The sequence below is a fragment of the Diceros bicornis genome, chromosome 7 (genome assembly GCF_020826845.1).
Source record: "Diceros bicornis minor isolate mBicDic1 chromosome 7, mDicBic1.mat.cur, whole genome shotgun sequence".
Classification (NCBI taxonomy): domain Eukaryota; kingdom Metazoa; phylum Chordata; class Mammalia; order Perissodactyla; family Rhinocerotidae; genus Diceros; species Diceros bicornis.
The window spans coordinates 13959689-13987049 of NC_080746.1; the positions used below are offsets into that span (position 1 = coordinate 13959689).

The 27361-nt window shown below is 46.3% G+C and overlaps 1 protein-coding gene across 9 annotated transcripts in view; it reads right to left on the reverse strand.

The window, feature by feature from the left end:
- Window positions 1-27361, reverse strand: part of GRAMD1B (GRAM domain containing 1B) — a 234389-nt gene that overhangs the window by 102038 nt on the left and 104990 nt on the right. For 4 of the 9 annotated variants that reach the window (XM_058544966.1, XM_058544964.1, XM_058544962.1 and 1 more), the window contains exon 2: window positions 27265-27342. In XM_058544966.1, the coding sequence (XP_058400949.1) occupies window positions 27265-27342 (78 nt within the window). Of the gene's footprint in view, window positions 1-5901; window positions 5946-6544; window positions 6617-11727; window positions 11809-12475; window positions 13183-27264; window positions 27343-27361 lie in introns of those variants that run through there. The other 5 variants (XM_058544965.1, XM_058544963.1, XM_058544973.1 and 2 more) reach the window with 4 other exon arrangements.

A 27361-nucleotide genomic window follows, 5' to 3' on the forward strand; every position in this document is an offset into this window, starting at 1 on the left:
CACACGGCATAGTATCGAGTAAATGCCCAATACATTTTAACCATTATCCTGATTATTCCCAACCAGTGTTCACAGATCACCACTACCTACTGTAAGAACCATAGGCTCTATTTCTATGGTTCCTGATCGAATTTTTTCTACTTTACCTCAACAAAGTTTCTACTTTTTTGTATTTTGTTGGGGATATTTTTGTATTTTTATTTTGTGATATTTGTGTTAAATCAGTCAGCTATTTATTTATTCAACAATAATTAGACTTATCAAATGCCTAATATGTTCATGACCTAGGCAAATCATGATGATATTTCAAAGATAAATCCAATATCTTCCTTGATCTCTAGAAGCTTATAATCTAATAAGGAAGATGAGCCATGGACATTAAGTAGTTATATTAAATAATTCTAACATAAAGTTTAAAGCAGTGAGTCCTGTAACAGAGGCATAGATAATCAGAAGGACAGAGTACTTCTGTTTTCTAAAATGAACACAGGTTTGTAATTATTATGCCAATTTTTCAATCAACGAACGAGTAATGATGAATATTCTCAGCTAACCTATACTAAGCCTGCCTGTGAGAATTATTTCTTAATTAGTCTGGTCTTAACACAGAATAGTTAGCCAGAAAAAGGATCCAATATTTGTCATCATCCTTTACAGAGACAAGAACTTCCTATTTGCATGACAGGTGTCCAGAAACAGCGCCTTCAGAACATACTGCTACCGTCACTGCCAATAAATACAGGTTTGTTTGGATGGAGCAGACTGCATGTAATGGGTTGGATTTTTTTTGTGTGTGTGTGAGGAAAACCAGCCCTGAGCTAACATCTGATGCCAATCCTCCTCTTTTTGCTGAGGAAGATTGGGCCTGTGCTAACATCCGTGCCCATCTTCCTCTACTTTATATGGGACGCCGCCACAGCAGGCTTGACAAGCGGTGCATCGGTCCGCACCCGGGATCCAAACCTGCGAACCCCGGGCCGCCAAAGCAGAGCACACACACTTAACCACTACACCACTGAGCCGGCCCCCTGATGGGCTGGATTTTGAAGTTTCAGTTCCTACCATCAGGACATTTTCTCATCACTGCTCTAAGGTTAAAAAAAAAGTGCTCAAAGATGTTTCGGGCCTCTATACATACCATATTCTCTTAACATCACAACAGACATGAGACTGGCATAATCGTGAGTAAACCTAAGAGCTCAGGTTCCATCTGCCTTGTGACCAGAGCTATTCAGTAAATGCACCTGTGTCCTTCCATGCTAAGCCACAAGCTACCTTTGATGGTTCAGGGGCACCCACGTGCTGGTGTGTACCATGACAACGTTTCTACGTGGATCTGCAGACAACTGAGAAAAATAAGGGCAACGTGGTAAGTTTCAAAAAGCTAAACATACTGAATTTTTAATTTTTGCTAACATGTCCTTTTAAATTTTGTGTTAAAATATCCTTTAAATATAAACAATGGTGGTGGTAGTTTTACATTTTAGTTTGGTTTTGTTACCTTTTACAGGTAAAATAAACATCTGGCAATTCTGTGTCAGTCCGCCAACTTTTTTCAGTTTCTCTATAAAATCCACAAGTTCAGACTCACCTATGAAGCTGCCTTCTCAGTTCTAAGATCTCACATTCCACTATAAGGAGAGCCGCCCCTCTTAACTGCTGTGAGGGGGATCTGAAAAGCTTCTCCAATAACTCCCCTGTCTTCAGATTGTCATCTGGGTCACAGAGGTTCCTAATCTAGTCTCTTTATTGAGATATAATTGATGTATAAAATTATACTCATTTCAAGTGTACATAATGATTCGATATATGTATATATTGCAAAATGATCACCACAGTAAGTCTTACAGTTAACACCCATCCCCACCCGTAGTTACAAATTTTTTTTCTTATGATGACCTGATCTAGTCTTGAACGCTTTAACAATGCCTTGGAGCTATGCCTGTGCCTCCCAAATATACATATACAGCTGTTACCACTCCCCTAACTTCAGACACAAATTTCTAATTGTTCTTGAACACTTTCACCTAGATGTCTCATAGGCACCTCACAGCCAGCATGAATAAATGAAACTCCTCATTGTCCCTCTCCATCTCCTTCTGACTCTGACCTCCTGTGCCTCTCAATAAGCGACACCACCAACTACGAAGCCACCCAGACACCTGGAATTCATCCTACGCTCCCCCACTTCCACCTCCCATTTTATCAGGTACGTCAATTCCAGCTCCCGACAAACTCTGACAAGAGTTTGCCTCCTGCTCTCAGTTTTCACTGCCCTTCAATTCTCATCTTTAAGTCTGCAGCTGTAGTCACCCCCTCCTATTCGTTTGTTCATTCACCAAATACTTATTGAGCATCTATCATATACCAAGTAATATGCTAGATGCTAGCGGTTTTGTGGCTTAAAAAGCAAAAACACAATGCCTGTCCTTAAAAAACTTATAGTCTGGTGGGAGAAGACAGACATGTAAAAAAAGTGTCAGAGATAGAGAAAAATGAGGGAATTATCAGTTGTCTACTTTGTAGCCAGAGAGTACTTTTTCAAAGCAAATCTGACGATATCTTAAAATCCTTCAATTGTTCCCAGTATCGACAAAATCTTAGTTCTGTATAAGGCTGTCACGGTATGTCAATTCTTGCTCATGTCTCTAGTTTCATCATTGCATCCCATTTCCACATGCATCCTACGTTCCAATCATGCCAAACTCCTAGCAGTGACCTGGGCTTTTCCACGTTCAAGCTGTCTCCCACTCCGGCGTAGCTACTGTTCAATGAACATCCATGGCGTGCCAGGCATTTTACCTAAGTTGTCTCATTTCATCCTCACAACAATCCTGTATGGCCGATGATATCACCCTCATTTACAAATAAGGAAACCGACACTAGAAAAAGCCACGAGAACTCACTCAAGTCCGCAGAGCCAGCAAGTGGGAGTGCCAGCATCGGAGCCCATATATGTCCAACTCCAAATCACAGCTGGACGGCCTTTCTTCCCTTGTCCACCTGTCAACTCCCACCCATGCTTCAGGTCCCAGATCAAATGTCACTTCCTTTAGAGAGCCCTCATGCCTGCCCGGGCAACATCAAATGGTTCTTTGTGTTTCCCTGGTGACTTGCACTTCTGTGACAACCCTTGTTACCTTGTGCCATCAGAATTTGTTTGCTCATCGGTCTCCCCCAAGAACCCAAGAGCAACTGTGCACAGTAATCGTGTGCTAGCCATCTAAAACCTCCACACTGAACTCTGCTGGCCTTTAATTGGCATTTAATAAACATTCATTGAACGAATGGATTAACGAATGCTTATCAACCTCTTTTCTCAAGGTTGAAATAGAAACTCTCAGGACAGAATTTATCATCTACATATCTAACACAGTCATGTCGGGACATCAGATGGCCCCAGTCGGAAACTGCAACCTTAAAAAAAAAAGAGGAGCATCGTGGTAATGCAATAACAGTGCCTCACAGCCCAGACTCCAGGAGCTGAAGTCAGGCCTCCAAAGCCCTCCTCCGGGGACCACAGTCTAAACAGGCAGTTGTCACCAAGACTGACCACAGAAGTAGGAGGATGCGTTTACATGTATTTAGACATTAAAAAAATAATATCCAAATCATGTAAGTGACTTACCAGTGAGTCACAATATGAATTTTCATTCAACCATTCCACTGCTTTTATACATTATCAGAGATTCAGTACGTTAGCCATGACATATAGATTCTCTTTGTATCTGGGCTGCAAAATGCAAAGAGGCTCTTTATGGAGCATCTTGATCAGTTAAAGATTCTTCAACTTTTTGAGTTATAAGCCTTCTGGAGATCTGAGGAGAGCCATAGATACTCTTCCCAGAAAAATACCCAGAGATACAAAATTCTGCCTATAAACCATAGAGGCTCGTGGACTCTCTCCTCAAGTCCATCCAAGGACCTTACTGGTTCCGGGCCCAGACTGAAAACACCTGAACTAAACTCTCTCCAAAAGGTTTGGGCTAGAGAAAGTTAAAGAAAAAGATCACAGTGCTGGGGTTAAATGGCATCTGTTTCCGTGACCAATCAGATTCCCTCTTGTGGTCAAGGTCCTGAAAGCAAACGCCAGCCTCAGGAATGGTCCAGCTCCCAAATCTGATTAGATAATCTGCAATCTGGACTAAAGGATGGCAAGGGCCTAAGAAAAATCAAGCAGTCTCTGTTTCTACTTCCATATGCAACTGCAAACATAAGCACACATCTCTAAACTCCAAACTGCAGAATAACTCCCCAATCCCCCCAACTACACCTTTCCCAGAGCACCCCCCACCACAACCCCTGGAGAGCCAGCTGGTTGATCCCAAACCACTTACAACTTCAAGAGCTAGTTGACTAGGAGGTTTGTAAGAGGTAAGCCTGGCGAGAGATGACACTTGACATCACAGCAGCATTACAGCCAGACAGCACACCGCTTGGAGCAAATTGTTTTGGATCCCAACACAGTTGCAGATGCCTCTTCCCATGGCTCCACTGCACATCGCCAAGAGGGTATAGCACCTTGCACCATTCATGCTCAAAGTGGGAACTCAAATGTTTGTGGAAGGAGGGAAAAGAGAGGGGAAGAGGGACCAAGAAGGGAGTCCAAGAGGCCCGTTCTCATTTAGTTTTGCTCTCCCTAGCTCCTTTCTGCAAAGAAAATGAAATATTTGACAGATCTAAGCTAGCTAAAACAACAGATGCGCGTAATTTTCACGACTGTGCAGACTAGGAGATGAAAGCCCAGAGAGGTTAAGTAACTTGGATCAGATCATACAGTATGTGGGAGTGGGAGAAAGGAGCCAGGAACCCAGTTCTGTGATTCCCAGAGACATGTTCTAACCACTTGAACACACTGCTGCCTGCAGCATTGTTGCTGCTTGGGCCTCCTACCTCCTTCTCTCTTCCACACACACGGGGTACCCAACCTGCTCCAGAAGTCTGAGCCTCGTCCAGTCTTCCATCTCTGAGAGAAAGGAGACCCTGCCATCTGGCCAAAATGGAAGGCCCCCAAACCAAGGGCTGAGATATTCTGGAAGGACTACAGGTCTCTCCCTGCACACATGGGCTGGGGTTGGGGCTTACAGCCTCAGTCTCCTTAGATCCCCCATCCACTCCTAATGGCTCAAGCTCCCTGTTTGGAAAAATGCACAGAAAAACAATTTCAAATTGCAAGCAGCATTCCGGAGAGATTAGAAACCTATCTCAGGAACGCCCTCTAGCGTGCCTACAGGGTCCGCGCAACATAGCACCCGGGCTGCACCATTCCCCAGAGGTGCCCAAACCTGCACTTCCATTGGGGCATCAGATGAGTGGTGGGAGGGGACAACAGCGGCATTTGCCACTCAGACAAACTCCTCGCCAATCCCAAGGCCAACATCTGCTGCAGGATGAGAGGCAGTCTCTGCTCTTAAGACTGTCCAGCCCACACTGACCCCACCCATCCCTTACACAACAGGGAGAGGGAAAAGAGAGCAGAGAGAAGGTGAAAAGGAAGTGTGGAGACGGCACAAATGGATTAAGAAAGCATCGTAGTATGGGGAAGAGGAAGGAGACAGCGAGGGGAATAAGGAGAGGGGTGACAAGATAAAGATAAATGAAAAACAAGGCAGAGCTAAAGAAAAAGATAAACACATGTCAGCCCAGCTACAGACCCCCCATTCCCACCCGCCCAGACTTGTAGGCACATAAAGGTGAGAGGTGTGCTTTGTGGGGCCCGGCCCTTCCTCCCCTCTCCTGAGGTCCTCAAGCTCACGTCGTTTCCCTCGGCTCTGATACAGCCCCTGGATACTCAGGAGCAGTGGGCTGAGGGACAGGAGGGGAGAGAAAAGTGAACCAAAGGCAGAACTCGCCGAGCAAAGCCACTTACGCACAGTGCGGCCGGCAGCATTTCCATCCTACCTTTGCTGTCGCCACGTCAGCCGGCTCCATGGTCTCTGCTTGGCCTAAGGAGCAGTGGCACCATCCAGAGAGAAAAGGCAGAGTCACAAACGTCCACCCAGAAAGAACAAACCACCCCTCTGGAAGGTCAGGGAAAATAAGAGACCGATTTCTACTCTCTGGCCTCCTGGGACCTCCTCTGTTGGGAGGGAGAGGAAAGAGCCTTGGGGTCCCCAGCAAGTTGGGAGGCCTGCCTGTGTTCTCACAGATGCCCACATCAGGCTGAGTCAGGGGGCGTCCCCCCTGGCCTGGTCCTTCTTCCAGGAGGAAGGTCTCACCAGGGCTCCCCCTGCTGGGGGAGAGCACACAGAGATGGAGGCCCTGCCCTCCCATCACCCAGCCAACTGGTACCCACAGGTCAGGAAGAGGGGAGCATGTGGGAAGAGGCCAGCTGGTGGGGTGCTGAGAAAGTGCTGGGGTGGCAGGAAGGGAGGAGGCTAGGGGTTGGTGGGGGCAGGTGTGAGAACCTCAAGAAGAAGGTGCAGGCACTCAGATGGAGGCAGAAGGTGCTGTGCAAGGAGGGGCCGCAGGCACAAAGCCGGAGCTCAGCACGGCAAGGTGGAGAAGGCAGAGGGAGAGGAATTCGCCCGGTGAAGCCACTCACCTTGCAATAACATTCAGACTGACTGAGGCCTACACAGGAGCCAGGAGCGGGCGGTTCACACACCCCCACTCCACTCCCAGAGACTCACAGCCTCTGTCTAAAGGTACATGAGAGCAGCCGGCAGCCGGGCTGGATCTGCAGAGGCCCCTGGCTTTCTCGGAGCAGCCTGATTGGAGGAGCAGGATGACTTCATCCGGCCCCATTCATCACTCTAGGTTTCCTGCCCAGCAGGGACAGGCCGCTCTGCTTGCAGTGACTACAGCTTCCTCCCTGGCCCATTTCACTGCCGCAACCAAGGATAGGCTGTGCCAGACAGGGGCAGTCAGGGGAGAGGGATCAGAGTACCTCAAGCCCTAAAGAGAAGAGAGGAAGAGGCTGCTCACATTTCCAAGAAAGTGCAAAGCCTCTACTTAAAACACAGTGCCTGTATTCACTGTGTGCATTTGCTAGTGCCGGCCCCAGCACAAACGCAAAAGAGGACCTCTCCTCCTCGAAACCAGCAAAGAAACGGGGTTGTGTGCTCTGGTGAACCACTGATCTTCCTGCCAGAAAGTTAAATAAAATACATTCCAATCTTTAGAGATATTCCTCTCGATCAGAGAGAACAACCCATGGAAAAGCAGATCCGTATACTCAGGCATCCCTGAGGGCCTCCTTCTTATCATTTCCCGCTTCTCTACCAGCGCTTCTCACGTGCTAACCTGGGCTTGCTGTTAAGGAATTGATTCCTTCGTGCCTCTGGTTTCAGACCCACAAAATGTGTCAGGTCAATGGGACCTTAAAGCTTCGGCTCCATTTTACAGACGAGGAAACTAAGGCCCAGAAAAAAGCAAAAGGGTCAAAGAAAGTTCTCCCAGCACTCCTTTTCCAGTTCCACATAGACTTTTCCCTCAGAAATGGTGAGATCCTGAGAGAAATGATGCCCTTTCATCCCCCCTCCCCTCTCCTCCCCACCCTGACTCCCATTCCAGCCCCTAGAGCATAGAAAAACCCAGCAAAGCAAGGGTTAAATAGAGATGAACATATAAGAGAAAAAAAAAGGCACTGACCCTGTGATCACCCATCCCTTCCCACGTGCATCTCCCCTCATCCTTTTCCGTTACCCTGCTCCTCTTCCAGTCTGACTTTACAACGAAACCGCACGTTCACGTAGACCAACACAGAAGGGCAGCGAGTTTTCCAAAACAAGGACGACGCCAACAATTCTACCAGTTTATTTTACCAGCGTCTGTGAGTCTTAACAACAGGAACAATAACAGTAACAACTCCCGTGTGTACAGTGCTCTACAATGTACAACCGATGTTCAAATCCATTACCTCATTTGATACTCACAGTAACCCTGTGAGCTAAGTATTGCTTTCCCCATTTCAAAGATAGTTCAACTGAGATTCAGAGACTTTAAGTGACTTGCCCAAGGTCACACAGTCAGCACAGCAGAGCTGGGACTCGAACCCATGTTCACTGACTCCAAATCCCTTTCCACTAAACATCATACTAGCAAATTTCCCACCACTTTACTTTTTCCCTCTCAATCTGTCCCACTCGTGCCCCCTAAGACTACAAACTCAGAGAAGATAAAACCTTAATTACTTTGATATTTCCCTTTGGAACCCCCCCCCCTTTTTTTTTTTTTTGAAGATGGTGAATTATAAGAAAATACATTATCAAACATTAGGAAAAAAATCTTGGATCTATCCAGAGGTTAGTGTACACATTTAGTGAATCTCCTGTGTCTAACGGAAACTACTTTTAAAAAGAATCCTCAAAGATTCATTCATGTTCACTTTATTTAGCAGAAAAGTAGACCCAGACACCTGACCAAACTGGTCAACTATCAAGATTAAAATCGGGGGAGGGCGGGACATGAGTATGCACTCTGGTTCCTGGAGGCTCATTATTTTCCAGCCATCACAAACACAGAATATATCACTTCCCCCTTTCCTGTCCCATCTTACTCTATTAGTTAAGCACTGCAGGAGAGGTATTCCATCATAAGCCCCACAAAAAAAAAAGACAAAAGTGTGGGGGCTGGGTCAGTTCCACACATCATCTCTGCTCAGAGGCCTGCAATGCTCCTTCTGGCTATCGCTGTGGCCTGCCGTCCTCTCTGTTCCTGGGCTGACAGTCAAATGTACAAACAGATGGAGAGCAGAAGGCTAGTAACCACGAATGAGGATGTTCTGTTTCATCAAAATCACACAGAAATCGGACCCACGTTAATGGGACTCCACCCAGTCTCCCAAATGACCAAACACATTTACCTACTTGGTTCTTAAAGGCATCCAACTATCACACAGCCCTGGATGGTGACCACAGCAGACAGTGTTTAGGACAGCTGCTCAGCCAGAAGCATCCATGTATATTTTACAAAGCAACTCCTATGTGTGGAACTCAAAGCAGTAGGAAGAGTGCTGTTAGCTATGGAACAGACAACCTAGAAGATCGGGCAGGACGGAAGGTAGGGGATGATGCTAGGTTTTAATGAGACAGAAGAGAAAGAATATGTCCCAGAGTCCAAAGACAATTCCAGGAATTGAAAGGAATTGATCTAAATAATTTGGCAGGGGATAGTGAGGGTGTGGTGGGAAGTACAGGCACCCATTTCCCTGAGGACAGCTCAGAGGTGGGACACTGCACCTGCTTCTTCAGGAAGAGCCTCCTCTACAGCAGCTGCCTCTTGGTGGGTGGGGCTGCAAGAAAACCAAGTAAGGCTGTTTCAGCCCCTGGTCAGATCAACTTCCCCCTGCTGCACTATGGGATATGTAGTTCTTTGAGTAAAGGGCAGGGGTACTGCCATATTTGCATTGCTTATAAAAAGGGCCCCTTGATCTCTCTGCCTGTCCTGAGACTATAAATGTGGATCGGATGCCTTTGCCAAAAAGGGTGAAATTCCTACTCTCTAGAGTCTGAGTGCTGACTGTGAACCGGAAAGATGGCAACGAAACAGGGAGAGACTCACAGAACTACAGGAGACTAGAAATGACAGACCTTCAGAGGTTACTTGATGACTTCTGTCCCTGTACACAGAAAACGGCAGCTTCTCGAGAAGAGAAGAGACCGAAAAGGAAGGAGGGAGGAACAGAAGGAGAGTGAAGGAGAAAAGGGGCAGTGTGTGTTCCCACGACTGTGTGTGTCTGATTGTTCGGAAGGAGACTTCTCATCTCTTTGGCTCGTTAACCATCAACTCTTTGGAGAGGCAGTTGAGCATAATGAAGGGCAGGCCTCTCAAGCCATTTTGCTTAGGTTTGAATTCTGAAGCAACCACCCACCATCTGAGGCAAGTTATTCAGCCTCTTTGTGCCCCCATTTCCTCATCAGTAAGACAGGGATTGTAATATTCCTCAACTCATAGGCTACTATGAAGATTAATGAGATGACATAAGTAAAGGGCTTAGAATTGTGTCTGGCACACAGTAAATACTACCCAAGTGTTAGGTGTCTTTTTTTTCAGTTCAGTGGTTCACCTCCTGTCTTCTCCTATCCATGTGACCTCTCCCCCCAGAACACAAAATGTTAAGATCCCCACAGAGCTCATGATGGTAGAGGTTGACTGGACAGAAAACAAACCTGCCTGCTTCTTTAGGTGAATAAAGATATTTAAAAAGTGGTGTGAGACAGCCACTAGAATAAGGAAAAAGCAGAAAAGGAGTAAGGAAAAGAACTACAGAGGGGGACACTTTCAGGCAAGGCTGAGTGGTGGTAGACATTAAGGGGGACATGGAGGGGAGCTTGGGAACAAAGCCATCAAAGAACAATAAAAGATTCCAAAGGAAAATAAAGAAGGGAAAGAAAGATTCACAAAAAAAATCTGAGAAACTGATCAGGTTGGAAGTGGGAGGAGAAAGGAGACTAAGCAATTAAAAACTCAGTGGAAATTCCCACAAGAGGATTTGACCAAAGCGTCTGAGAAGGGCTATGGGCAGACAGAAACTGCCCCGCATGAGGAAAACTAGACAAATGGCAGCTCATACTGCAAAGTTCAAGTCTGAATTGGCCTTGCAAGGCCGAACTGATCTCTGGAGACGTGGGGGTGCTGTGGGAGGGCTGGGGGGGGAGAGCTTCTCAAGCAGCCAGGACAAGGAGGGAGTGAGATGGGTGGGAAGGATTGAGGTTCAGGTTCTAGGGGGAAAGGAAATAGCCTTGGGGACCAGTCACCTAGAGTACTGTACCCTCGGCTATTAGGGGGATGTCAAGAGGAGAGAGGAACAGCTATTCAAGGACAAGTCCCGGCTGGCAGGATAAAGGGACAGTGCCCAGCCATCAGCCTCCCACAGTGGCTCGCTCAGGGAAGCTCAAACCTCATGCAGGACTGAGGTCTTTGCCAGCATCAGTGCAGATTTACATGGAGTTCCTCAGGGTAAAGACAACAAGCGAGGCCGAGGGGAGACCCACCTACCCTAGCCACTGGCAATTCCTGAGACCTCACAAGCAACATGGATATTAGTGATGTTACCTTGACATCAGCCTCTAGGCCTAGATGGGGCAGTGTAGTATAGTGGTCAAAATCTAGAGTCAAATTGCCTGGATTCAAATTCCAGCCCATCATTTAATTGCTGTCTAATCTTATACAAGTTACAAAACCTCTCTCTAAGCCTCAGTTTTCTTATCTGTAAAATGGAGGTAACAGTAATACCATTTCATAGAAAATGAAATTTAAATGAACACACAGTGTCTGACACATAACAGGCACACTCAATAAATCTTAGCTAAAATAATGTTGTCTTCATAATTACTATCTTAAGGGCACTCAGGGGGTTGGGAACAGTGGGAACTCCACGAGTTCCCCTAAATCTCTAAGCCATCTGTACATGGTACCAATGCAAAGCTAGCACAGGTGTGGTTACACACTTTCCCTCACCTGCCATCTCCAGGCCCATTCACACCGCCTCCAGCCAGCAGCTAGTCTCTGTATTACACTTTCAAATGACAAATTCGTGCAAGTGCTTCAAAAATGGACAGGGTCATAAATCCGTAAGGCAGACAACTCTCCTACTCTCTGCCCTGGAGGTTTACTCCTCGCCTGGAACCAATTTTCACAAAAGACTTACAGCCGGGCTGCAGAGGACTTCAGAGCATTTCACACAAGGGTTTGGGGTGAGGATATATGGGAAGCCACAGATTAACTGAGCAGGAGGTCAGCAGGGAGGGGAGAGGGGGGAAGACGCCAATAATATTGCCTGACCTTTTTATGGTGCACAGTAAAGGGAGCCATACATGTTTCCATTGTACAACCAAACACTCTACTGCAGACTGCGGAGGCAGGTGCTGGTAGAAGACTTAGGATGGAAGATGTGGGGGTTGTCCGAATGCCGCTGGGACATCACTGGATGCAGGCCACTGGAGAGACCCTCTAGTGACTACTGCTGAAGGTGAGAGAAAACAAGATAAGGTGACAGACAGACTCTCACAGATCCCTGGACAGTCCAGTGAGAAACAGTAGCCTCAGGGACTCCTGTTGGAGGGAGAGTGGCCTCACTCCTCCACTCTTCTCTGTAGTTGCCAAAACAGGCCAGTGGAAACTCAGGGAAAGTCTCCAAGTCGGGAGTGTTCTCTTTCTGCTCTCAGATCTCTCCCAGGAAACTGGGAACGAGGTTAAAAGATGACGCTACAGACCCATCAATGCTTGGGCCAGGGGCTGGAAGGAGAGGCAGCCGGCAACACGCAAAGGCAGGTGTGGAGGGGAATGCAGTGCTTCCAGAGCCCACTCCCTCTCCAGACTGCCCTTAGGTTTTCTGCCAAAGGATAGTGGCCTCAATGCAGAGGTCTGTGGTGTAGCACTTACATCCAGAAAACACAGACCATTAAGCTACAGAAGCTGGGTGGGGTAGGAAAGAAAAGAAGGACGAAGGAAAACACTGTCTAAATGTCCAAGGAAGAACTCACTGGCTCCAGAGCAATCTGAGGAGAGGGTCTAAGAAGAACATACAAACCCATTTGCACAGCTCCTCCAACCAGCAAGTCTTCTTTTTCATTGGCAGCTCCCTTCTCCTAGTGTCCTCTCTTCCTAAGAGGCGAGAGCTGTCCTGCCAGGCAGACACCCCTGCCCTCCACGGTGGAAGGAGTGGAGTTGAAGCCACTCCCCTTGCCTGCTGCCTGCTGACTCACCAATGATCTCACTACTGAGGAGGGATCAGATGGCCCTGCCCTCCTCTCCCAGCACAGCCAGGGCCACTGGGGGCTGCTGGTGAGCCCAGCAGAGAAACAGGACAGGTGAGGAACTCTTGCAGCTCACGCAAATACCCACAGGCAGTTCACCTGGTACGTGCAGAGAGGTAAGAGGACAGCAGTCCTGTTCTGTGGGTTAGGCACAACAGGGAAACCAAAAGAATGCATCAGAAAGAGATACTGTCAAACAAAAAATGTACTAGAACTTTCCTACACATACCTTGTTAACTAAAATCCTACGGCACTTCTCAAAATCAACAAGGCATAGGAAACATACTCAGAAAAGATTTTTTAAAAAAGCTACTTGGCCCTTAGGCATATTTAACTGGATTATTCAGAATCCTTGGGGTCTATTCTCTCCTGGTCAATTTGTTTCCTGCTCTGCCTGTTTTGAAGCCTTCCTAGAGATGACCTTCATTAGTAAGACCCTCTCACACCTCCTATCTGGAGCTTCCGTTCTAGGAAGTTGGTGAGGAAAGATCCATCAGATCCATCAGATCCAAGGAAAAGCAGAAGGTTTTGCATTGGACCCCATGTGCCCCAGGAGCCCATGGCTCCTTTCTCCAGGGGAGTCACATAACATCGCAAATAACAACTTGAGCTCTGGAGCTGAATCTCAGCTTTGCCACCTGTAAGCAGGACAGTGAACAACCTAAGCCTCTGTTTCCTCATCTAGAAATGGGTAGAATAGTACACGCATTGCTACGATGATGAAATAAGGTAGCACATGTAGAGCACAGCATTGAGCACACAATAAGCTCCCAAAATAGCAGCTATTATTCGTAACAACCAGCACCACCTCAGAAATTACATGTGCCCACAAACTAAGGACACAGACACTCTATGTTGTCTTGGGTTTGCTCCTCATATTCATAGATTTGCAGCAGTTTCCTATAATTATCGATTTCTTTACTGAAAGAGATCCCATTTCCTTAGCAAATTTCCCATTCTGGAAGTTATTCACAGAGGGGCAGATAGAAGGAGTACAGAGTATTTGACCTCTGAAATCCCTTCTTAAGGGCTCCTTCTATAGATCCATGTTCTGCACCCTTATTTACAAGGGCAACTGATTTAAACTCGCAGCCGGATGCGAATCCACCCACCATTTAAGACCCCGGAAGAGGAGACATGGGTGATAGTTCTGTTTCACTTCTAGAGGGAAAGAAGTGGAGCAGGTGAAACTGTTCACTTTATGGATCCCAAAGCAAGTCTGTGGAGGAGCTAGGCCAATCAACTAAGAGTTTCAAAGGTCCAACCCTGAGTTCTATTACTAACTCACCCATCATGCTCACATAAAGAATGACACAAGGGAGCTTTTGTGTTTGTGTGTCTGTGCAGGGGGCAGGGAGTGTACTCAGACACCCTCCACTCCCTTAGCCCCTCTTCCCAGCCCCAGGACCATTTTGAACCAGTTACAATGGGCTTCTCTGTAAGTCAATGGAAGAGTTTCACCTTCAGACTAAGGAGGAATGGCAAAGAGAGGGAGGGAGCCTAGCTTGTTGCTCACATGCCTGAGGATAACAAGAAAAAGACGCATTGAGCAACCTGGACAGTTAGTGACAGATAAGATGAGATGATTTATTTAATTACACATCCCCTTCCCCCTTTCTCCTTGCTGGAGAATGGTGATTCTCTGGCTATCAGAAGGCAGGTAAGGGAAAACCAGAAGCTATGCACTGATACCAGTGCCCCCAGGCTAACAGTAAAAAGGCACCAAGTGTCTGCAAGAGGCTTCCCTAAAACTGATGTCATAGGCCAGGAACAGGACACCTGGGGGCTCCCGGTCCCAGCCCTATTAAATTGTGTGCTTGATACTATTAGAGCAGGCGTAACAGAAGGCTGCGGGCTACAGCGCATGTTTCTCAAAGCGTGGTCCAAGACCACCTGACCCAGAATCACTTGGGATACGTGTTAACTCTGCAAATTCCTAGGCCTACCCCAGTCCACATGACTCAGAACTAGAGAGACAGGCCCAGGAATCTGCAAACTGAATAAGCTCTGCATGTGATTCTGAAACCCGTTAAAAGGCTGAGGACCACTGCCTTAGAACCTGGTCTCCCAACTAGGCTGCTCATTATCAAGGGGACATGAACACTTACCCATGCAGTGCAGAAAAAAAATATTACAACTTATATTTCTTTTTATCTCATCCTTTTAAAATTTATGCTTAATTATATTATATACAAAATATTATTACAGTAATGCATGTATATGACTTATATAAATACATTCATACATTATATTGGTGGCACATGCTCAAAAAATTTTTACTGATAGGGGTTTGCAACCAAGCTGGAGCATCAATTTCTGGTACAATGACTTCTTCAACACCTATATAGGAAAGCAAGGACTAGTCTCTGCAAACTGCTGCATTGAGTTTACAGTATCAATCAGTGACATATTGAGACCAGAACCCAGGGGTTTGGCCTCCAACTGCATCCCAAGCCTGGAGTAAGAGGGAGGCAAAGAGGCAATGCAGAGCAGGGCAAGCCTGTGATGGAATCTCAGCCTGAGCCCCTGAGTTGTCCACCCACTCCCATTCCTTCTTCACTCTGGTTGAAAGATGGGATCTCTCCCAGCAGGGAATAAAATTTACCTTCCGACCAGCCATTTGTCCAAATCTAAATCCCGATTACAGCATCAGCAGAGACAGTTTTCTGAGCTATAATTAATACCCTCCTTTCTCAGGCAGCGAAGAAGAAATGCTGGAGCAGGAGAAACACAGAGCAGGTGATGGTTACACCTGCAGACAATTCTGCTGACAGCAACAGAAGCAGCCAGGACTGCCAGAGAGGAGCCCCAAACTGGGAACTTGGGGAGGGAGGGGCAGACAGGAGCGCCCACTTGCTTTTCTGCCCTGCCCCCAAAGTCAGAGCTCAGCCCCGACCTAAAATAAGGTTCTCCTCTCTACCATCCAAATGCCACATGTGCTGTCTTCCAGAAGACCAGGAGACCCCTGTGCATATGTGTATGTGACTCAGAGAACCAAGGACACATGAGGGGCAGTCACAGATCAACCCATTTCCATGACCATGATAATGTCACAAACATTAATAGAGGTATAAGGGCTAGTCGGTGGCCCTCAGTTTGGGCTATGGTCACAGAATCCCATGATCATAGAATATCAGAGCTAGCAACAAGCAGTAGATAGTTATTCACGTCTTCATTTTCTCATTGAATATTTATTGAACACCTACCACGTGTCAGGCTCTGTACTAAGTGTTGGGTACACCCAGTGAATAAAACCAAGACAGTCCCTGCTCTCATGAAGTTTAGGGACTAAAGAGGGAGACAGACAACAACCAAGTTAATGAATAAACACAATTACAACATTAGTGCTAAGATGGAAAATAAGCCGGGAAAAGGAGGCCCAAGTTTAGGCTGACTGGCTTTCCCAACAACTAAGGAGTCATCACATCGCCTCTCATGGACTAGCTGGTGGCTTACCTAACCAGGTTCCCCAACCTACAGTCCTCTAGGAGCTCAAAACTCCCCTTCCACATAACTCACAGGCTTAGCCCAAGTCCACTGTTTGCTGACAATAAAAATATCAAAAGCTACCCTTTACCGTGTAGCCAGACACAGTGCTAAGCGCTTTTCCCATTTTATCTCAGTTTGATCCCACAGCCTCCACAAAATAGGTACAATTACCTCCATTTTTAAGGAAGGAAATAGATTTGGAAAAGATAAAATGATTTTGTGAAAGCACTACAGCCAGTAAGTGGAAGAGGCAGAATTTAAACTAAGGTCATTCGGTCTTCAAAGCACTCCTGAGTTCCACACAACCATTGCAGAATCTTATCCCTGCCACCAGCACCATACCACAGGGTCAGAGAATCCCTTATTCCGCCATTATCTGCTGGGTGCCTAGTGTGTGCAAGTACTGGGTAGTCAGTACCTGAGAAGTCACCTTGTCAGAGGAAGGACTCAGTCTCTGTTCACTACCCTCAAAACTCCTGCCATGAGAATAGCCTTGGGGAGAGAACTCCTGTCAACAGACGGCTAAACAACCATGGGCATCTATGCCTGTGTGTGTGTGTGTGTATGCGCGCGTAAGGGTGCGTGTGTGAGTGTGAGAGAGACAGAGAATCAAGATCAAGTCACCCACTTCCTCTGGCCCCTACCCACCTTTGAAATCCATTTAGCCTCTCTCACTACCTTTCTTCCTTTTCTCTCCCTCACTCCAATTGTCCCATCTTTCCTCTCTCTTACTGCTGTCTTTCTCTTCATACACACACACACACAAAAAAACCCTGCCCATAAGCTTACATGCCCCTCTCTCTCCAATGCCCATGAGCCTCTGAATTTAACTCTGCTCCTAGGGGCTGAAACCTCCTTCTCCTCCAGGAAACCTCCTCCCCTCTGCTTGTCACGGAGGCCGATGCACAGCGTGTCCAGCTAGGAGCCACTGCACCACAGCTCTGCCAGGTGTAGGGCCCACATTAGGAAAAAGTGTCCCACACCTGGTTTATGCTCAGATCTCCCCAGTAGCTGCTCAAGCAGCTCTGGGGTCAGGGCAAAGTCCCAAACGAGTGGAGATAAGAAGTGGACCCACAAAGTCAACACCCCTAAATGCCTCACTGGTGGGTCCTATCATGGGAAGGGAACTATCAGCACCCCCAAAAGACACTGGCCTCCCTGCCTTGGGCACCTTAAATCAGGTAGAATACACTGTTCTCTAGAGCACTTTCTCTTGGGATCTCCAAGTTCTTTACCAAGTGAAGTAATTGACCACGAAAGAGGAAAATAAAGATCCCCAGCCAGTTATGAAGAATCCAGAGAGTCAAGTAACCTCCTTGGGAGACACACAGTGAGGCCCAGTCAAGCATTCCATCCATACCAAAGGGCCACACAGCCTCGCTTGGCTGCACTTCCTCTATCCTTCACCTTCAGCCTCTTGCAACAGATCCCTGTCTCCCTGTCGGGGCCTGTCACTTGGCAAGGAACTACAATATCCCCAAAATGGGAGCCAACCCCAAAAGCATTGCCCCCTCTGTGAAGAACCCCAGGTGATCCCACACCAGCCAAGGGACAATTCCTCATGCCCTAATCTCCAGGGGCCCCCTGCACCTACTTGGCTCGTAGAAATGACAGCTTCTTCCTCAAGGAGGAGACGTGGTAGTGACAGGCCTGCTTTATAGCCGCGCTGCAAGAGACAGTCTCAGAGTGCAGGTTCAGTACCATGCTGGGCGCAGGGGAGGGCCCGCCACATGGCAGCTGGCACCTCAAGGGCTGAGGGCTCACTCTGGAGCTGCGTGGACTTGCTGCCTCTGCAGGTCCTTTAGCTGTCGACCGTGGCTCCTGCACATGAGCTCTCCCCGCCTTGATGTTCAATACAAAACACCAGCAGGTGGAGGGCCCTGTGTGGGAGAGCCTGAGTTCCCTGTTATCAAGATCCCCTCTGCCTTTGACCCATGCCACAGCTCCAAACAGAGCCCTCCTCCATCTTTTAATATCTGGCAGCACTCTGGGCGCTCGGTGTTTCCTCTCCTCCTCTGTCCTCAGACAGGGAGGACGGAGCTATACCTGCATGTGATGTCAGCTGCTGGTGCTAGAAGGAGGCGGAGGCCAGCGGGCACTGCTCCCAGTGGGTTTGCTACTTGGCTCCTTCCCCACGGTGATGGAGCTGACTGGAGAGATCACCTGAGAATCCATGGGGCCGTGGGGAATTCAGTGGCCAGGCAGGTAGATGGAGCTAGACTGCTCTGAAAATATGCTATTTGGAGATAATTCCTGGGATAGAATTAGCAGAATTGAAAACATATTTCCTTCTAATAGGACGCTATCTAGTCTAAGTAGTGGGTCTGCATTCTGGCTTTGCTTCAAGTCCGGAGGCTTATCTTTTGGCCTCAAATTCCATTACCTTGGTTTCTCCATTTGTTCATTCATGAATTCCACAAACATCTGCTGAGCACTTACTCTGTGCCAGACACAAGAGACACAGATTCTATCTTCCAGGGTCTCATGGGCTAGTGGGAGACAGACAAGTAAGCCAAAGACTGCACACCACGGGGCAAGTGCTAGACAGAATTAACCACAGCCTACCACTACACCTATGAAATAGGCGTGAAGAAACTTGGCCTCCCTACTCCAAGGGGAAGAAATGAGGGTGAGTTCTCGCAAGGTATGTAAGACATGAACGTCTTTTAAGCTAGTCAGAGAAAAGGCGATACAAGAAATCCCCAAATTAACTATATCCAAACCTCATACTACTCCCATTCCACCTTCCTTGATCTTATGGACGATCTCATTTCCTACTACACAGAGAAAATAGATCCTGCTGCTATTTATCTCCTCACCTTCCTACCACATCACCTATGAACTCACCTGCATCCACATCCATTATTCTCTCCTCTTCACAGCTAATCCCTTCACCTGTGATCTAGATCTATCTTTTCTTGCCTCCTCTGAAACCCTGCATCCTTATCTTTAGTAGAGGGTGCTACCCAGCTGAGCAAGTTGGAATCTCAGGACTACCTCTGAAGACCTCCCTTCTCTCTCACACCTGATGTCCAATCCTTCACCAAGTCCTGGACATTTTATCCCCTAAATACATCTTGAATCATCTCCTTTTTTTCACTACTACCATCCCAAGTTGAAGCTACTAATATCCTCTGCCTGCACTATTATAACAGCCTCTTAACTGCCGCAGCTGATCTCTGCATCCACCAGGGCTGCCTCCATCCTTTCTCTACACAACAATCTTTTCAGGATGCAAATCTGACCCTATCACCTCCCCTCTTAAAGACTTTTAATGGCTTCTTAATGCTCCCAGAATAAAGATTAAAGTCCTTGTCATGACCAAGCAAACTCCTGCCCCATTTTATCTTATCTCCTCTGTCTCATCTCATTGCTTCCTCCTCACCTCAGACTCATCCTTCTGGTCTTAGTTCAACCATTACAACCTCGCCCCTGCCCCTTCTCTCTGGGTCCAATTTCTTTGATAAACTCTCTCATGGAACCATGTTCCCTTCCTTTAATGCACATACCCAAGTTCGTATTTTCTGCCATACATTCAATTGTGTTAATATCGTCTCCTCAATAAAACTGGAAACTCAATGAGTACATAGTGCATAATTGATAAATGTTGGTTGAGTGAATGGATGAATGATGTTCTCTCTGAAATTCTCATCCTTGACCTACCGGTTTCTACTTTAGAAATTAAAAAAGTCCTGTGTCTCCCTTTTTAAAATAAAAATTCTCCCCAATCACCCCTCCCTTCTCCTCTAGGTATCATCTCTATTTCTCTTCTTCGCAGGCAAACTTCTAGAATGAATTCTCCATGTTCAGTCTCTTCTTCCCCTCATATATACTCTTCTAAAACTGTTCTGTGGTTACCAATGACCTCCTAAATGCCACTGCAGAAGATCCTTTTTAGCTCTTATCCTACCTATCTCTACCCTCTTTGACTCTTTTTGACTCTTTCCTGCTTCTATGATATTTCTGTCTCCTAGTTCTCCTAGCTTCAATGGGCAACCTTTGCAAACTCCTCCTTCCTTTGCCTTCTGCTTGAACTCTGCTAATCCTAAGACTCTTGCCTCAACTACATTCTCATTTCCAAACAAGTAGTTTTAGTCCTGTCTCCTGAGCTTCAAACGGGTTATAGCCAGCTGCCTAGTGTACCTCTCCACTTACAAGCTCCATGGGTAGTTCAGACTCTACATGTCTAAATTAAACTCACTACCACCCATGCTCTTCAAATTCTTCCCCCTTTACCCAATATTTTAATAATAATAATAATAGCAAGCACATATCTACTTGCCATGTGCCAGGCACTATTCCTATTCTAATCATCTCAACAGTGCTATGAGGTCTGAACTGTTATTATATCCATTTTATAGATGAGAGTAAGGCACAGAGGTGAAGTGATTTGCCCAAAATCACACAGCAGTGGAAGCACAATTCTAACCTAGGCAGGCACTTAACCTCTAAACTCTGCTGCCTTCTGCTGCCTTGTATTTTCTGCCCAAGCTAGAAACCTCAGGTTCACGCTAGATACCCTTCCTCAACCCAGATGTAAGTCCTCTCAAACCTACTTAACAAATTTCTTCAGTTGGTTCCTGCTTTTCTGTCCTCACTACCATAATTCAGAAATCTGTCCATCTGGGCTCAGCTTAAATGTCACCATGTCAGTGATCCGTCCCTGCCCACCCAACTTAGAGCAGCCCCAAAAGCCTTGGTTCACCACATCACCCTGTCTCATTTTCCTTATAGTACTTATTACTACTTGATGTTTTCTTATTTATTTATTATCCGTCTCCCCTCACTAGAAAAGAGAGACAGTGGTTATCTTGTTCATAGCTGTACCCCTCAATGCCTGCAAAAGTAGCTAGCATGTAGTATGAGCTCAATAAATACTTGTTAAACGAGGCGATGAATGGGTAAACAATTGCCACAGTTTCCTTCCTTGTCTATCTGCTTCCAGTGTTTGCCTCTTAAATCCATCTCCCACACTAGGACCAAAGTGATTTTTCTCACAAGAATATCTGAGTGTGACCTGGCTACCCCCTTCCTCAAAATCCCTCACTCGTTTCCTATCATCTATAAATAAGCCCACTCCTTAACATCACTGCAGGATGTAACATCATCAGGCACCTGCCTATCTGTCCAAAGATGATATCCAGCTACTCACTATCTACCCCACTCCTGGGACATGATGCGGCAGCAATACTGAAATATTTGTAGTTCCTGAACATGCCTTGCTTTCTCATGCCTCCATGCTTATGTACATCTTGTTCCCTTGTCTGGAAATGCTGACGATGTGACAGACTCCTACTCATCCTGCAGCTCTCAGCTGAAGCACAACCCTCTCCATGGAGTCTTTCTGGATATCAATGTCCTTCTTCTCCCCCCTCCCCTGCCCTCACCCCAAGCAGAGTAGCTGTGTCACTCCCGGGCAAACGTCTTAATTCCACTGAGCCTCCGTTTCCTGAACTCTAATATGAGATAATAATAGCATCTATTTGATAGGGTTGTTGAGAGGATTATATTAAAAAGTGTAGGCAAGGTTCATTGCACGGGGTTAGGCACATTAGTAAACAAATTCCTAAGTTTCACTACTTTATAAAAAATTCCATACATCAATTATTACATTATATTATACTTGCTTACTTACAGGTATGTCTCACCATAAGACAACAAGGCTGTTGAGGGGAAATACCAGGCCTTAATCTATTTATCCTTAGTGTCTATATCTGACATTTTGCAGGTGCTCAATATTCTACACATTCTTTGTCTCTGCTTCGTTGAGGACAGAAGAGTATAGACCTGCTAAGAAACTGAGAGTAAAATCCCACCATAGCCAAAAGCATCCGAGTACTGACAGCGACTACTTACTAAGCACTGACTAAGTTATCAGGCACTTTACACAAGTTATCTCCTTTACTCTTGTTTTAAAAAGACTTTTACAAATGAGGAAACTAAGGTTGAGTAAAGCTAAATAAATTGCTTTGAAAAATGCACAGTTAGGGTCGGCCCCATGGCATAGCGGTTAAGTGCGCGCACGCTCTGCTGCTGGTGGCCCGGGTTCGGATCCCGGGCGTGCAGTGATGCACTGCTTATCAGGCCATGCTGTGGCAGAGTACCATATAAAGTGGAGGAAGATGGGCACAGATGTTAGCCCAGGGCCAGTCTTCCTCAGCAAAAAGAGGAGGATTGGCATGGATGTTAGCTCAGGGCTGATCTTCCTCACAGGAAAAAAAAAGAAAATGCACAGTTAATAAGGAAGAAGGGAGCCAAAACCAAATCTGTCTGATGTTAAGGTTCTCGCTCTTTCCGATACACCACGGTGCCCAGCAGACAGTGAGCCTCTATTCATCTTGCAGCCTGGACTCCAGCAGGCTCCCTCGTGTCTTGTAGACACTTAATCAAGGTTTGTGGCACACACGCCTGCGTGCAGGAATGGACATGTGAATGTGTGCAGCCCTGCCTTGGCACTCAGTTACCCCAGCCCCGTCCAGGTCTCAATTTTCCTCCCACTAAAAGGCACCCTGGTCACCTGAGACCATGTTCTGTTGAAACTAACACTGTGTACATAAAAGGTCCTTAGTAAAACAACTCCCTTTTCTACAGTCCTGGCTTTGTTTGAAAGTTCCTGACATTGGGCGAATGTACTAAATAAAGGTGTGGTGACTTGAGAAACCCTCAAAATTGGTCTAGTTTGGGCTGAACCTGGGAATTAGTGTTTTTTACATGTATCTTTGGCTTTACCTGGAAGCATGTAAATGGATTAATGACCTATATTCCATTATACACACCCACATACACACTTTGAGGAAGTTAGATCTATTTTGTTTTCTACTGGAAACCTGGGGAGATTATTCCTATCTCTGAGACAATCCCCATTTCCCAGTAAACTGATTCTTTTTTTTTTTAATAATTTTATTTATTTATTTTTTTCCCCCAAAGCCCCAGTAGATAGTTGTATGTCATAGTTGCACATCCTTCTAGTTGCTGTATATGGGACTCAGCCTCAGCATGGCCGGAGAAGCAGTGCGTCGGTGCGCGCCCAGGATCCGAACCAGGGCCGCCAGCAGCAGAGCACGCGCACTTAACCGCTAAGCCACAGGGCCAGCCCCAATAAACTGATTCTTTTCCTAAAATCAACCCTTTTCCCTGATGCACATCTGCCCAGGAAATGACTGTCTCCCTGCACGCACCTTCCCTCTGCCCCCATCATGCTTCCAAAGGCTTTTTCCCTTCAGGACAGAACATTGATGTGAATGAGGAAAAAAATTCTCAGAAGCTCTAAAGTTCAGATACCATGTTGAGGCATTTCCTCCTTTGCTGTAATGTGGACATTTTCTAGACTACAGTAAGGAAGCTATTTTGTCTCTAAATATTATATATATTCTGAACCTTGTACAAGAAAAAGAAAAATAAACATTTTATTTAACCAGTTGAAAGTACACCTCATACTGAAGGATTATAATTTTGATCTTTAAAACAGAAAAAATTGGGGCCGGCCCCGTGGCTTAGCAGTTAAGTGCGCACGTTCGGCTACTGGCGGCCCAGGTTTGGATCCCGGGAGCGCACCGACGCACCGCTTGTCGGGCCATGCTGAGGTGGCATCCACATAACAGCAACTAACAGGTTGGGCAACTATGACATACAACTATCTACTGGGGCTTTGAGGAGAAAAAGGGAAAAAAAAAAGGAGGCTTGGCAATAGATGTTAGATCAGGGCCAGTCTTCCTCAGCAGAAAGAGGAGGATTGGCATGGATGTTAGCTCAGGGGTGATCTTCCTCACACACACACACAAAAAAAAAAAACAGAAAAAAAAATCAATGTTAATTCTTTTTTTTTTTTTTTTTTTTTTGCCTGTTCTATCAATCCTATAATTGACCACATGGTTTGGAGAATTAGGAGCAGCCACAGAAAAGGGTCCATGTCACCCACCTCATATTTGACCATTTTCAATCCATGCTAATAATATCTGCTCTACCTGCCTCCCAGGGGAGTGACAGAGTAAATGAGATGATTACACCAATGCCTTGCCAGTGCAGGAAATGCCGCCATAACCAGCAGGGTGCGCTGTCCAGCAAATGGGGCCCAGAGCAAGGAGCCTGAGCCAGATCCCCACCACTGCTGAAAATCTCCCCAGGGTCCAGATCGCATACTTGCCCCAGGCTAGGATGTCACAGACCAACAACCTAAACGCCCCAGAGAGTCTCTTAATTGGGTGGAAACATATTAGAGGGAGGATTAGGTGCAGGGTGTAGGGGTTTGTTCTGAGCTGAGGCTGGGTGATTAATTAGCACTCTGGGGACTTGTTCTCTCCAAGAGAACCCACTGGCTGAGAAGAGAAAAAAGACTTCATTCAGGAAGGCCATAATGAACATATTCCAGTCCTGAGTTTCCGAGGGGAGGGGTCCACAGGGACCGTAACGGGAAGCATACTTCTGATCACATCCCTCTGTTTCCCACAGTGCCCAAGGTGAGCTGATGCAAAACTATACCCACCGTCCACCATGAAGAGTTTAGGGGGCTGTCAGTGGGCCAGGGATGGGAAGAAAGGACCACGGAAGACATCTAGAGGAGTTTTCTGGGCAGAGGCTTAGATGGGAGACCCTTGGTAACATTTCATTTGGTTGGGGGAGAGGGAAGAGAAGGAGCTAGAATATAATTTATATCAACACACAATTCCAAATAGTGAACAAAAGACAAGGCTCTCTCTAGTCAGCAAGCAGTCACGTCCTAGAGTAAGAGATGAGTTGCCTTGGGAAGAACGTATTAGAGTTTGCATAATTCAGCACTTCTTCAACTCTCCCGCGAATGCCCAGGCGGCGCAGACAAAATAAAGGGGGTTGAGGAGTTGCCGATCACAGAGCTGACAGATCAGGAACAACAGAAGACGGCAAGATCAGAAATGGACACTACACTTGTGGAGATGCGGAGTGAACAGCACAGAGAAAGGAGCTGTGCTAGCGGAACTCTATGGTCCCTTCTGATTTTGAAAGTACGGCTGTTGAAATCTAGACAGCATTGAAAAGAGAGCGTAGGCCACTCTGGAGACTGAAGGAACTGACATCAGATCATAACTGATTAAGCATCTTGACAAGAACAATTAGTCTTTGCCCCTTGGAGGCCCCATCCCTCCGTATACGCTCTAAACGGATGAGCTGAACTTTTAATTTTGGTTAATCCGGAGCACAAAACTGAAAACTAGGGCAGAACTCACAAAACTATAATCTAAAGAGATACAGATTACAGAGGTCCCACCCTCTTGCCCAGGATACAGTCGTTTTTATGACACACCATCAAGCTTTTACTTGAACACTTCTGTGAAGGGGACAGCTCGTTACTTGCAAGGCCTATTCCATTGTAGTGGCTTGAATCATGGAAAAGTTCCTCCTTATCCTGAGCTGAAATCCTTCTCGCTGTAATTTCTGCCCCTCTGGTTCTATTTCTTAGGCTTTCAGATATAGAGTGCTGTTATAGTCACCCGAAACCTTCTCTTTTCCAAGCTAAATAAACCCCTTTCCTTCAATTGATCCTTAGAATGATACGTTATCATCCTGATCCTTCTTTTCTGGACTCTAATTGATCAACATCCATTTCCAAAGAACTGGACATAATACACCAGATATGGTCAAACTAGTACAGACTAAAGCGAGACCTGTTGTTTTTTTTTCCTTTTTAATCCATGCTCCACACTACCATTAATAAATTCAGACTTTCAAAGATCATTTGGTACTTGTGTCACATTATTGGCTCATATTTGGCTGGCAAATTAAACCCCAAGTTCTTTTTCACATGAAATCTTGTCAAATTAGGCTCCTTGTGGTAATCTTACACTTAAGAAACTATTCTAATTTATATATATATAATATAAATATATAATAGCACATTTCCTTTTTAAAAAAAATCTACTTGGGGCCGGCCCTGTGGCTTAGCGGTTAAGTGCATGAGCTCCGCTATTGGCGGCCCGGGTTCGGATCCCTGGCGCGCACCGACACACCGCTTCTCCGGCCATGCTGAGCCCGTGTCCCACATACAACAACTAGAAGGATGTGCAACTATGACATACAACTATCTACTGGGGCTTTAGGGAGAAAAAAAAAAGGAGGAGGACTGGCAATAGATGTTAGCTCAGAGCCGGTCTTCCTCAGCAAAAAGAGGAGGATTAGCATGGATGTTAGCTCAGGGCTGATCTTCCTCACACACACAAAAAAAAATCTACTTGTTGCTTCCACCCATTGTTCTATTTGAAATTATGCTAAATCTTGATTCTATCATCCTCGGTGCTCTCTGCTCTCTCTCAGCTGAGTGTCTGCCATAAGTTTGATAAATGAGATAAAAGTACCTTTTTCTTCTTCATCCAGTTTGTTGATAAAAATAGTAAACAAAACTAGACCAAAAGCAGAGCCCTGTGGTAAGCCAACTGAGACCTCCTTTGAGTTAACATCAATACAGTCAAGTTTCTCTGGGCACAGAAGTTTAATTTACTACAACAGACCCCTCTCTGTCTACCATTCATAGGCGCCACATGAAGCCGATGCTGGCTGGTCCTCATATACTGTTTAACTAGTCATACCTCAAAGCCTCCAACGAGCTTGTAGGAGCCTCCTTATTCTCCTTGCACCCTGTACATCCAACCTCATTCTCATTAACCTCTGACACCTACAATGCACTCCAATCCTGGTGTTCTGTTGCCATCTGATGCCACACATGCCATCCTGGGCCATGCAGCTTTCTTCAGACACAAGATACCCTTTCTCCTCCCCATCCACACTGTAGCCAACATTTAAGGAGTGCCTCAAGTCCAAAGTCCACTCTGCTGTCCTCCCAACATACTTGGTTTTCCACATATTGACTTCTCCCCTGCTGAACACCAAAAGCCTTTAGCATCAGCCTCTTCGTGCTGCTCCCTCTCATTTCTTAGGTGAACATCCTCTTTCTAACCAGTCTTTGAGCACAGAGGTCTGGCAGTCTCCCACTACTCTTCAGTTTCCCACAGTTCTCACTCATGGTAGAAGCACAATCTTACTCACACATTTCACCCCATCCCCTATAATCTTTGCTTCCAGGGTCTCTCTCCTCATTTGATCTTACCTTTCTTCCCGCGCCCGAGGACTCAGGAACCTGGTCGAATCATCGTCGTGGCTGCTCTGCTGGCTACTCTGCTGGCTGCTGAGGAAAGACACAGGAT